This window comes from Saccopteryx bilineata, chromosome 5, assembly GCF_036850765.1.
Source record: "Saccopteryx bilineata isolate mSacBil1 chromosome 5, mSacBil1_pri_phased_curated, whole genome shotgun sequence".
Lineage (NCBI taxonomy): Eukaryota > Metazoa > Chordata > Mammalia > Chiroptera > Emballonuridae > Saccopteryx > Saccopteryx bilineata.
This window is the reverse complement of record NC_089494.1, coordinates 18,169,058-18,182,244: the sequence shown is the minus strand read 5'-3', so window position 1 is coordinate 18,182,244 and position 13,187 is coordinate 18,169,058. Positions and strand designations below refer to the sequence as shown.

General features: G+C 46.9%; 1 protein-coding gene across 3 annotated transcripts in view; it reads left to right on the top strand.

The window, feature by feature from the left end:
• Positions 1-5,841, top strand: part of TTLL4 (tubulin tyrosine ligase like 4) — a 44,657-nt gene extending 38,816 nt beyond the window's left edge. For all 3 annotated transcript variants that reach the window (XM_066279418.1, XM_066279419.1, XM_066279420.1), the window contains 5 exons: positions 626-728; positions 1,372-1,582; positions 1,726-1,796; positions 2,523-2,608; positions 3,825-5,841. In XM_066279418.1, the coding sequence (XP_066135515.1) occupies positions 626-728; positions 1,372-1,582; positions 1,726-1,796; positions 2,523-2,608; positions 3,825-3,987 (634 nt within the window). In that variant the 3' untranslated portion in view covers positions 3,988-5,841. The remainder of the gene's footprint in view (positions 1-625; positions 729-1,371; positions 1,583-1,725; positions 1,797-2,522; positions 2,609-3,824) is intronic.
• Positions 5,842-13,187: the final 7,346 nt, after the last annotated feature.

Genomic DNA, 13,187 nt, shown 5'->3' with positions numbered 1-13,187 from the left:
CAGAAGAGGAAGCTGAAAATCACTGGGATTAAGCAACCCGTCTAAGGTTATTCGTGTACAAATGGGTAGAGCTGGAATTCATTTTCTAAGTGGCCAGTAACAAAACTTACTTCCCCCACCATACCTGAGAGCCTTGTGTTTGACTGTGTGCTCTAGTTATTTGTCATTTGACATCTGCCATCCAGTGAGCTCCGTGGAGACCTTCTTTGTGTCTGTCAGTAAGAATTATAGTAATGTGGATGATGAAACTGAGGGCCAGGGAGTTCAAGGATTTGTCCAGGATCCCGTAGCCAGTAGGGTTGATCTGCGTGTTTAGTAAGTGTTCACTAAATGAAACTAAACTGAAATATACAGCAGTTATTCCAGGATCTTTTTTTTTTTTAATAACTGTTGAAATAGAACCCAGAGAGGGCACTTTGTCCTCTGAGTCTTTCCGTGATACTGGCTCCTTGACTGTCAGCTGCTTGAATGGAGTGTGTTGCAGTCTGACCTACTGAAGTAACATTTTCACACTTTTGTCTTCTCTTGAGAAGGGTGTCTTCCTGTGCTGGACCGGCTTTCCACATGTCCTCAGCATGTGAAGCTGCTGACCTTACCCTCTCTCCCTTTCTGCCCCCTGCCTTAGCCTGCCCAGCTCCCCTAAGGAAAAATGCCGAATGGCCCCAGAGCAATTCACTGCACAGAAGTTGAAGAAAGCCTATTACCTGACCCAGAAAATTCCCGATCAGGTAGGAGATTACCTCCCCCAGTGACTGCAGAAAGCTTCCCTGCTTAACTATTTGAACCTTGAAGCACCCAGTTTCTCTTCTGTCTAGGGCAGGGTTTCCTAACCCAGGTCCACAGTCCCCTGGGCGTGCAGAGGTCTGTTGGCATGTACATCATTCCAGTAGAGTTGATGGCTTTTATTACGCGTTCAGGAACCATTGCTCTTGGCATACTCTACTAGCCAGCCTTGTCCTCAGAGCTGTAGACCCTTTGGGTTTCCTTCCCTGAGGTTCCATGGGCCCCTGGAAGGTGTGGCTTTCTGAGAGCCAGCGAGGGAGCCAGCTGGCAGCGTGGCAGACACAAGGCTATTGCCAGATCCAAATTGCTGGATTGTGACATTGACCTCATCCAACGAATCACTTAACGTCTGCGCCCCAGTGGTTCCCCTTACCCTGACCAAGAGGATCTTCATACCCCAGCTAAGCTCAGTGGACTTGGGGTCCGATGAGGTCCAGAGCTGGCTCACCAGGCTGCCTTGGGAGTCCCCTGAGAATCCTGGGGCCCTAAGACCCCACAGTTGGGCTCTCTGTCCCTTGCTTCTTGATTCTCTGCCTCTGGCTTATATTTTCTGTTAAACCCTCTTCCTCCCTTTTCCTTGGGCCATAGGACTTCTATGCATCTGTGCTGGATGTCCTGACACCAGATGATGTTCGAGTACTGGTCGAGATGGAAGATGAGTTTTCTCGCCGGGGTCAATTTGAGCGAATTTTTCCTTCTCGAATCTCTTCTCGCTATCTCCGCTTTTTTGAGCAGCCACGATATTTCAACATTCTCACCACCCAGTGGGAACAGAAGTACCATGGCAACAAGGTCAAAGGTGATGTGTTCTCCATGCCCATAGGAGGCCATGTTTAGTGAGACATTAAATCCTTATAGACCAAGAAATGGGCCTCCCTCGCAAGAAGAATTGGCCCATTGATTCGACCCTCTTAAGTCCCACCCCTGCTAATCTTATCCTAGGAGTAGATCTGCTTCGGAGCTGGTGCTACAAGGGGTTCCACACAGGAGCCACGTCTGATTCCGCTCCACTGGTGAGTGATGCCCTTAGGAGGGCGGGGTCAGCTCCATCTCAGACTCCTCCCTCCTCTGCCTAAAGAGTGCACCATGGGTTGGCTGTAGGTCTAGACCAGGGGTAGTCAACCTTTTTATACCTACCGCCCACTTTTGTATCTCTGTCAGTAGTAAAATTTTCTAACCACCCACCGGTTCCACAGTAATGGTGATTTATAAAGTAGGGAAGTAACTTTACTTTATAAAATTGATAAAACAGAGTTACAGCAAGTTAAAGCATACAATAATAATTACTTACCAAGTACTTTATGTTGGATTTTCGCTAAGTTTGGCAGAATAAATCTTTATAAAGTAACTTACTGTAGTTAAATCTATCTTTTTATTTATACTTTGGTTGCTCCGCTACCGCCCACCATGAAAGCTGGAACGCCCACTAGGGGGCGGTAGGGACCAGGTTGACCAGCACTGCTCTAGACCATCTCACTTCTCCCCTGGGCCCTGCCTTTGTGTCTCATGGCCCTCCCTTTTCAAAGGAATAATTGCCTCTAGGATTCCCTGGGTGCCTTTCTTTCAAGGATCAAAAGTGCATTGTAGCCTCAACTTTTTGTCTAGAGAGAGAGAAAACCAAGATTTTTTCCTGTCCGGGCTATACCTGAAGGGAAGGAAAGGGGAGACCCCGTGACCATCACTCAGGCAGAGCTGGGGCAAAGTGCAGGACCCTCCCTGATTGTTTTCTGTACTCTTAGTGGTCTCTCCCGACATCACTTCTGACTGTCCCAAAGGGTGACGTGATGCTCAGTGCTTTCTCCACATTGGAGCCTGGCAGGCTGGGGTGAGTGCCGCCTGGGCAAGGGGAGGTGCTGGGTGTGAGTTTAGAGATCTTTAAAAAAGGGTTTTAGTTTATTGTTCTTATAGAGAGAGGAGGGGGGTGGGGCTCGAGAAGCATCAACTTGTAGTTGCTTCACTTTAGTTTTTCATTGATTGCTTATCGAATGTGCCTTGACCAGGCAAGCCCAGGGTTTCGAACCAACGACCTCAGTGTTCCAGGTCGACTCTGGATCCACAGTGCCACCACAGGCCAGGCTAGAAACCTTTTTTAAAAAAAACTTTTTTTCAGCCCTGGCCAGCTATCTCAGTGGTACAGCGTCGGCCTGGCATGTGGAAGTCCCGGGTTTCATTCCTGGTCAGGGCACACAGGAGAAGCGCCCATCTGCTTCTCCATCCCTCCCCCTCTCCTTCCTCTCTGTCTCTCTTCCCCTCCCGCAGCCAAGGCTACACTGGAGCAAAGTTGGCCCAGGCGCTGAGGACGGTTCCATGGCCTCTGCCTCAGGCACTAGAATGGCTCTGGTTGCAGCAAAGCAATGCTCCTGGTGGGCATGCCGGGTGAATCCCAGTCGGGCACATGCAGGAGTCTATCTCTCTGCCTCCCCACTTTTCACTTCAGAAAAATACAAAAACAAACAAAACCCACTTTTTTTCAATTATAGTTGACATACAATATTATATTAATGATGTGAATTCAGGGAGTTTTGTTCCTTTCTTAAATTATGATGGGAGCTGAATATTCTGAATAGATACAGATATTCAAAATGCTCATCTCCCACCAACCAGTTGAGAAAATGCTGATCTCATCAAGATCTGGGAAGAGATTCCTCTTCCTGGGGACTCTTGGTTTGCCCAGGGGGCTGAGCTGAGCAGGGTCATCTGCAGAAGTGGCCCCGTCGGCTGTCCTCGGCGGCTGTAGGAAGTCATTAGTCCTGCTGCCCTCACACCCATTCATCCTTGCACTTAAGCTCTCAAGCCTTCAGATAAGTAAAACATATTTTATGATTCTCTATACCTCCATATAATTATGGTCTGTAACAGCATAGTGTTGCGAATGCCTGGTCCAGACTCTGCAGGCAGATCATAAGTTGAAGTCTCAGCCATGTCTTTGTCCGTCCCCTTTAGAAAACACAGCTCCTCTGGGGAGTCATATCACTCTCTGAAGATGGGACTACTCCCAAGCCCCAGAAGACCCATGCTGGCCTTTCTTCCTCTTTCCCTAGGAGACCCGTTTCCTCAAAAGACAGTGAGGACACCAGCAAGGAGCCCAGCCTCTCTATGCAGATGTTACCTGTGAACACGTACTCTGGGCAGACTTCGAGACTCTCTGCTTCCCTCATCTCCCCATCACCTGTTGACTCCCTCCTGGCTGCTGTGGTCCCGTGACTGGCCACTTGCACTAGCCCTGCCCAGGAGTACCAGCATTAGCTACCTCACGGGAGCTGCCCGGCCAACCAACCTGAGCCCCTGCCCCCTCCGGCTTGCTCCTCTTCAGAGTATTTTTTTGAAGTGGTTGAATTACAGAGACGGGCATCTGGGGGGCTGGCGGGGTGGTGGGGCCAGGGAGAGGTGAGGAAGGCTCCCTGGCTGGTACCTCATCTCTCAGCAGAGAAGCCAATGATGGCCACCGAGCCTTATAAAGCAGGGTTTGCTTTCTACCTGCAGAGAGCCATGTGTGGTTTGTTTTAGGCCTTGGTGCAGTGATTGCATTCGAGTTCAAGAGGAGAGAGCGGAATATGTTTGGGCCTGGAGTCCTTTGTAATTGAGGGGGCGGCTCCGCAGGTTCTCATTTCCTCCGGTCTCCTCCTCCCTCCTCCCCCTATGTGCTCAGGAGCCGCCTCCAGAAACCTTCCAGCTTCCTCACTGATAGACGGGGAGAGGCCATGACATGATGAACCCGTTTCCTGTCATGCTGGCGCTCCACCAGCTGCAGACCATTTGTCCTTTGATACCTCCACCAGCCAGTAGCCCTGGGTCTTCCTATTTTGACCTCATGTCACTACTTGGTCCGCCTTCTAGACTTCTCTGCCATAAATGTTACCTCTTCAGCTCTTGGCTTTCTGAGGGTGAGAGGTTCTGTGAACTTCCTGTGGCCCTGGTGAAGAAGCCCAGGCGATCCCAGCTGCTGTTGTCTGTGTCCATATTTCAGGGGCACAAACCTGGGGCAGAGGGGAAGGAGCTGTGGTTTCCCACCACTCGAAGGCAGGCTCACGTTCCATTTACCCCCTGGCTGTCTCTGACAGTGGGTTCTGGCTCACAGGTCACCAGGGCAGAGCCTGGTAGCATGGCAGATGGGTTTCAGGAGCAGTCACCGCTGGAGGCTGGGCTTCCAGCCAGACCACTGGCTCAACTCTTGTATTCTGAATTGAATCTACCTCCCTTCCCAAGACTCAGTGACTGGTCAGTAAACGTTTGACTGAGCGAACTGTACAGATGGAGATTTCCAAGGACACCAGCATCTGAACCAGGTCTACTTCTCTCTCCCCTGGGGCAGAGTGGAGCCCAGGGGAGCCCAAGGTGGGAGATCAGAAAGGTTGTTTTCACTTGGACTGTGCTCCTCCTTAACCTGGCACTTCCTGGTTGCTGCTCGCCCCTCCCCAGCCCTGGAATACCTTCACTTCCTTTTTCTCGCAGCAAGGCCCAACAAGAGGCCATCTGGCCCCTGTCTGTGATACCCAGATTTTCCCCATTGCACGTCGGGCAGGGAGCTCCGCTCATAGTCCCACCCTGGGCTCTCGTCATTCTGTGGGCTTCGGAAAGGTGGAGACCACCCTGTTTCATGGCTCCTGGAGTTCTGTGGCAAGCTGGCACGGAGCCATGGAAAGATCACTAAGAGGTCCGACTCGGTTTAAGGCCATACAAGTAGGTGGCTTTGCTGGCCAGTATAAAGATCATGGTGACAGATGGGAAGAAATCAGGTCCAGCAGAAGCAGTCCTTGAAGCCAACTCCCTCTTGTCTTACCTGGATGCAAAAATGTCACAACGAACTTTGTGGCAAGGACAGCAAGCAGCCTTCTAAAGAAAACTAGCCACCTGCTTAAGCAGTTTTGCCATAGCTGGTCCTCGGGTCAAGGGCCTGCTGAGCTGGTTTGCTTGGAAACCACCTTCTGTTCTTTGGCCTGAGAATCCCCAGACAGCACCACAGCCAGTCCACTTCCATCTCTGTGACTGGAGAGGGGACCAGCATTGCGGCATGGTGGAGATGGCGGGGAGGCAGGGAGGGACTGAGGAAATAAATGACTGATGAAAATGGAGTGTCCTTAGTAGTTGAAAACATGTTCATCCATGCATTGTTTTTAATTTGCTTCTCATGTGAGTATCTGATGGGTGTTCTGCTGGACAGGAGAAGGAATGGCTTATGTATCATACTCCCTTTCACCCTGGGGAGAAAACAAATTCTTGCTTATTAAGCATTCAGCATACATACTTAGCAACAAATACCCACAGTATAAGTTATTCAGCTAAATAAGGAATTTTGGGGAAGTAAGAAGATTTCTTTGAAAGTTGAAGTTTGGAGATAGAGTAGAACAAACGTCAGAACATGGTGGTGGTTTTCCTAAGTTGGTGACTGCGGAGCCCATTCGGAGAAGGGGAGTGCAGGGCAGTGTTTCTGGAGCACTGCAGTGAGGATTGGGGCAGAGGGCAAGCAGGGTGCTCGCTACTGGTGTCACTTCAGATTCACTCAGGATGGTAAAAAAAGCAAAAAACCCAAGTGACTAGAGCGACTACTGATGAGGTGGTGGTATGGTAGGAAAAGAGCCTGGGCCTAGGCTGACCTTGGGTTCAAGTCTTAGTTCTGCAGTGTGACCTCAGGTGCTGTTTAACTTTTTATTTACTTATTTATTTTAGCAAGCAAGAGAGAGACAGACAGACACAGTAAGGGAGAGAGATGAGAAGCATCAGTTCTTCCTTGCGGCACCTTAGTTGCTCATTGATTGCTTCCTCCCATGTGCCTTGACCGGGGCTCTAGCAGAGTGAGTGATCCCTTGCTCAAGCCAGTGACCTTGGGCTTTAAGTTAGTGGCCTTTGGGCTCAAGTCAGCAACTATGAGGTCATGTCTATGATTCCATACTCAAGCTGCTGAGCCCATGCTCAAGCCAGTGATCGTGGGGTTTTCATTCTGGGTCCTCAGCAGCCCAGGCTGATGCTCTAACCACTGCACCACCACTTGGTCAGGCTACTTTTATTTTTTAAGTGAGAGGAGGGGAGATAAAGATGCCCGCATACGTGCTGACCAGGGTCCACCTCGCAGTCCCTGTCTAGGGCCAGTGCCTGAATCAACCAAGCTATATGTAGCACCTGAGGCTGATGTTTGGCTCAACTGAGTCACTGGCTGCAGGAGGGGAGGAGGGAGAGAAGCAGATGGTCGTTTCCTCTGTGTGCCCTGACCTGGGATCCAACCCAGACGTCTGCGCAGTGGGCCAACGCTCTATCCACTGAGCCCACCGGGCAGGGCCTCCATTTTTAAAATCTGTTAAAAAAAATTTTTTTTTTATAATACAAATATAAAACCTATACTGCATGGTTGTGAAAATTAAGTAAAACAGTGCACTTAAGACATAGAGTGTACTTAATTTATGGTTACTCCTCCCTCCATTTGCTATTCAAATTGTTCTGGGTAGGGAAAGGCAGGCTAGAAATGTTAAAACCCCTTCCACAAGGAAGTGAAACAGCTAAGAAGCCATTTTCGAGGTGAAGGCCAGAACGGGGTTTAGGTGCCTCATCACCCCACCTCCACCCCATTACGCTCAGAAACCCTATCATCATTCACTCTATTTCACTCTTTGTTGGGATTTATCTAAGTATTTCACAGAATGGGAATTCCCTGGGTAAGGAAGCACATTAAACATTAGAAGTACGTGAATTGAAGAAAACAATTGTCTTACCCCAAGAGAAGCTTTGATAAAGAGAGCACGGGAGCAGTGGGTCCCTGGTGACTGGAAAGGGGAGGAGCATGGTAAAGAAAATAGAGACCTTGAACTGGAGCTTGGGCCAAAGAACAGACGCACCGACCCAACAGTTCTGCCAAGGGACAGTTGTCGGGTCCATTCTTAGGGATTCAAGCTATTTAGTTACCCTGGCCAAAGGACACACCTGATTGTCCCCTGGAGCCATTCAACACTGGGCCAGCGAAGGTTGATAGTTTGGGTACATAGTTCATTCCAAAGGCAACCAGGAGACCTTCCCTCTTGTCCTCCTCTGGATTTGTCCTTCAAGGCACTTTAAGGCACTGTTCCAACACCCCAACTGCTTTGAAACTTAGAAACGTTGATGGTTTTCAGATACCTGGCTAAAGATGCTCCAGCCCTTGAGTAACCCTTGGCCTTTTAGGTCCCTCTCCCCACAGAGATTGCACCCTCATTGATATCAAGGATCATTGGACTTGACCTTTCATCAGCTTTGGAGCAATAGTGGTCTTAATGATGTTCTTGGCAGATCTCTCATGGGTGAAAGAATGCAAGAAGGATCAGTGGTAGCAGGGTAGTTGTTTTTTAAAACCCATTTGTTCCTTTATTATATGATAGACTGAGACACATGAAATGCTAGAGACTTATGGCAAAAGCCAACACTTTTGAATAGAATTTAAGTTTCAATGGGTAAAGTGGGGAGAGCAAAGCCTATTTCATAGGATAGGAGGGTTAAATGGGGGGGGGACCATGTAAAGCACCCAGGAAAGTGCCTAATAATAGTGCAGATTTAAAATAGATTCTGAAACAGATGAAATAACACCATTGCAAACATTTCAGTCCTGGCCTGTTGCTCAGTGGATAGAGCATCGGCCCAGCCTGCGAACATCCTGGGTTCAATCCCCGGCCAGGCACACATGAGGAGCCATCTACCTGTCTACCCCTTCTCTCTCCCTCTCGCAACCATCAGCTTGATTGGTTCGAGTGTCAGCCCCAGGCGCTAAGGATAGTTCGGTTGATTTGAGCATTGGCCCCAGATAGAGGTCTGGGACACGTGGGAATCTGTCTCTCTGTCTCCCCTCCTCTCACTTAAAAAAGAAAAAGAAACATTTCTTCATAAAGTAATTGTAACAGCATGTTGCTATTATAAAACTATGATAAAGTATACTTTGATTCTATCCATTGGATACTAAACTTGAGGATTTAATCAAGATAATTAGCTTTAAAGGTTGGAACCCTAACATTAGCTGGCAAGGAAATACAATTAAAACTATAATGACACAGGTTCAGACTTTTTGTGTATATGCTTGGCTATGGAGCCAAAGGGGTAAAACTACCATCTGTAGGATTATATAATTGAAACTCTTAAGTCAGAATACACCAAGGTAGAATGATGGGGCAGTGTGGCTTGCCGGGGTCCAGCCCCGGGGGGAATCCAGGGGTCCCACAGGAAGAGACGGCGTTGGTGCGAATCAAGTGAGAGAGCCGAATTCTTTTTTTCTCTAGCATTAACTGCCAGGCATCTCTGCCAAATGCTGGTCTAGCTTTATTTTTATACACACACACTAAGTTACAATCACATGGTATTCAGAATACATTGATTAATAATTTTTTGTTTCACTATGGTTACATATTTCTAGGTAACAGTTAATTCATTTCTATAAGCTATAAATCAGGTGGTAAGTCATTCAAAGTACAGTTATACAATAACTTGAACAGCAATAACAATATTGGTACAAACTTCTAAAAGGTCAGTACTGATTAATAACTCTACCTTACCTAAGGTCCTATTGTCTAGTCAAATTTATTTATCTACTATATTCATACACTAGTTAAGTTCTAACTTTATTCTTCTCAGAGTGTTCCACCACCTGCAGGTCAGGTATGCAAGAAGAAAGGAAAATTTCTCTACCACATGAAAAGGCTAGGGAGGGAAAGTAATGAATTAAGTGAAGGCTGAAAGGTGCTTCTGTGTATAGTTACTGTTTCCTACCTATTCATAAGTCACAATCTATTTTTTCTAACATGATTAATAAGAAGAAATTCTCCTACAAACTTAACCCTTTTCGAGGGATATTATAGCCAGCCTCTTATTTCTATGAGCCCAAGCAAAGGGGCTTACAGGCTTTTCTGTGGAACTCACACCCTCTGTCTCATGTCCAAAGAAATTACTACGAATCTACATGGAAAGCACGGTACTATTATCCCTGTGCCATAAATGATAGCACACACACCCAGAAAAGGGGGGATATAAGGCCAAATTAATTCAAAAGGTCAAAGGGGGAAGTATCGTTGTGCCTTTTCTCTGCTGTGACTTTGTCAACCAGCAGCCATTGATCTTCACTGCGGTGACTTTGTCAACCAGTAGCCATTGGTCTTCTCTGCTGTGACCTTGTCAGCCAGCAGTTGTGGATCTTCTTCTGCTGTGACCTTGTCAGCCAGCAGCCGTTGATAGGCTTCCGACAGTGGCTGAGCTTTGGTTTGCTGGTACCGCACTGTTCCTGGAGGCAGGTGGCCAAATGCTCCCCAGGGGGCTCAGGGGCTTGCTGGACTGACTCCTGAGCAGCAAGCCTCTCCAGAGAAACAGCCTAGCTGGAAAAGAGGTCTGCCCCCTCACATGTCATACAATGCACGTCCTTGCGGAACCAGGTGCTAAGCCATGGAAGACCTGCTTGAGTCAGGGTTGCTATGTAGCAGAGCTGCTCCCTCACTGTGATCGATTGAAAGCCAGCCCTCAACGCAAGGTTTGAAGGGGCTAAAAAAAGCAAACAAAATTAAAAAGAAAACTCTGAGACACCACTTACACAATAGAATTGCTCAAATAAGATTGAAAACAACCAGGGTCGTAATACTGAGTATATATTGCTGGTGGGGATACAAAATGGTACATTGGATAACAGCTTAGGAGTTTTTTGTTGTTGTTGTTTTTTGACAGAGAGAAGGACAGATAGGGACAGACAGGAAGGGAGAGATGAGAAGTGTCAATTCTTTGTTGCAGCACCTTAGTTGTTCATTGATTGATTTCTCATATGTGCCTTGACCAGGGGCTACAGCAAGTGACCCCTTGCTCAAGCCAGTGACCTTGGGCTTCAAGCCAGTGACCTTTGGGCTCAAGCCAGTGACCAGGGAGTCATGTCTATGATCCCACACTCAAGCCAGTGACCCCTTGCTCAAGCTGGTGAGCCCGTGCTCACGCCGGCGACCTTGGGGTTTGAACCTAGTCAGATGCTCTATCCACTGCGCCACCACCTGGTCAGGCTAGGAGTTTCTTATAAAATGGAACATGCTCTTAAATATGACTTAGCAATTTGCTCCTACATGCAAATGTTCACAGAAGCTTTAGTCATAACAGTAAAAACTTGGGGAGGCCCTGGCCGGTTGGCTCAGTGGTAAAGCGTCGGCCTGGCGTGCAGGAATCCGGGTGTGATACCTGGCCAGGGCACACAGGAGAAGCACCCATCTGCTTCTCCGCCCCTCCCCCTCTCCTTCTTCTCTATCTCTCTCTTCCCCTCCTGCAGCCAAGGCTCCATTGGAGCAAAGTTGGCCCGGGCACTGAGGATGGCTCTATGGCCTCTGCTTCAGGCTCTAGAATGGCTCTGGTTGCGGCAGAGCAACGCCCCAGATAGGCAGAGCATCACCCCCTAGTGGGCATGCCGGGTGGATCCCGGTCGTCGCATGCGGGAGTCTTTCTGGCTGCCTCCCCTTTTCCAACTTCAGAAAAATACAGAGAAGAAAAAAAAAATGGGAAAAAAATGAAACAAAACTTTCCAATAGCCAGTGAATGAATAAACAAATTGATATATCTGTTCAATACCACTTAAGTATAAAAAAGGGATAAAATGATACATGCAACAACATGAATGAATCTCGAGCATTATGCTAAGTGAAAAAAGCCAAAACAAGATTACTTATTTTATAATTCAATTTATATAACATTTTAGAAAAGGCAAGCTGTAGTGACAAAAAGCATATCAGTGGTTGCAGCGATTACAGATGAGGGAGGGGGTTGATTATAAAAGGGCATGTTGGAAGTATTCTATATCCTGACCGAAAGTTTGTCTGAACTCATCAAATTACACACTTAAGATGGGTGTTTTATTGAATGCAAGTAAATAGATTTGAATTTTAAAAAAGGATAAAGTATCATTTCATGATGCACAGAAATTAAAACCACAGCGAGATAACATTAGAAGTATTAAAAGACAGCCAAGACCAAATGGAGGTGCCTCAACTGAGATTTTCACATGTGACTAGTGGTTGAGTGAAATGTTGCAATTACTATGGAACACCAGAAGTTTCTGATAAGTTAACATATGTTTATGTATGACTCAGCAATTACACCCCTAGGTATCCTACCCCCATTCCCTCACAAATTTTTTTATTCATAATAAAAAAATTGGAAACAACTCAAATGCTTCTGAACAGATAAACTGGTTTGGAATACTAAGCAATAAAAAGAAACGACAGCCTGACCAGGCAGTGGCGCAGTGGATAGAGCGTCAGACTGGGATGCGGAGGACCCAGGTTCGAGACCCCGAGGTCGCCAGCTTGAGCGTGGGCTCCTCTGGTTTGAGCAAAGCTCACCAGCTTGGACCCAAGAATGCTGGCTTGAGCAAGGGGTTTCTTGATCTGCTGTAGCCCCACGGTCAAGGCACATATGAGAAAGCAATTAATGAACAACTAAGGTGTTGCAACGAAAAACTGATGATAGATGCTTCTCATCTCTCTCCGTTCCTGTCTGTTTGTGCCTATTTATCCCTCTCTCTGACTCTCTCTCTGTCTCTGTTAAAAAAAAAAAGAAAAGAAAGAAACGACAGCCTTACAAAAAATGTTAAAGGGACTTTAAGCTGAAAAGAAATGGCACTAATGGCCCTGGCCGGTTGGCTCAGTGGTAGAGCGTTGGCCTGGCATGTGGAAGTCCCAGGTTTGATTCCCAGCCAGGGCACATAGGAGAAGCACCCATCTGCTTCTCCACCCTTCCCCCTCTCCTTTCTCTCTTCCCCTCCCACAGCCAAGGCTCCATTGAAGCAAAATTGGCCCGGGCACTGAGGACGGCTCCATGGCCTCTGCCCCAGGCACTGGAATGGTTCTGGTTGCAACAGAGCAATGCCCCAGATGGGTGGAGCATTGTCCCCTAGTGGGCATGCTGGGTGGGTCCCGGTGGGGCACATGAGGGAGTCTGTCTCTCTGCCTCCCCGCTTCTCACTTCTGAAAAATACAGAATAAAAAAAATGAAAGAGGAGAAATGGCACTAATTGATAACATACAAGAAAATATGCAAGAGTAAATATTTTACTGTATAAATTACATAGTAAAGGTAGTGAAATAATCACATAAAGCTAATATGAAGGTTCAGAAGATGAAAATAAAATTAATACTAAAGAACAAAATATATAAAATTGAAAATTAAAAACAAAAGGGGGAAGTAAAAATACAGAGTTTTAGAATGTGTTCACATTTAAGTGGCTTTTAACTTAAAATAGACTGTAGACAGTTATAAAGATAGAATGTCATACGTGAATTTCATAGCAACTACAAAGTAGGAAACTTAAAAGAAAATGAAAAAGGAAGCTAAATGTTAACATTAAATAAAATCATTCAACCTCAAGGGAAGAGAAGAAAGGAACAGAGAGGAACTAAAAGCAGCCAGAAAACAATTAAAATAACAATATATACGTA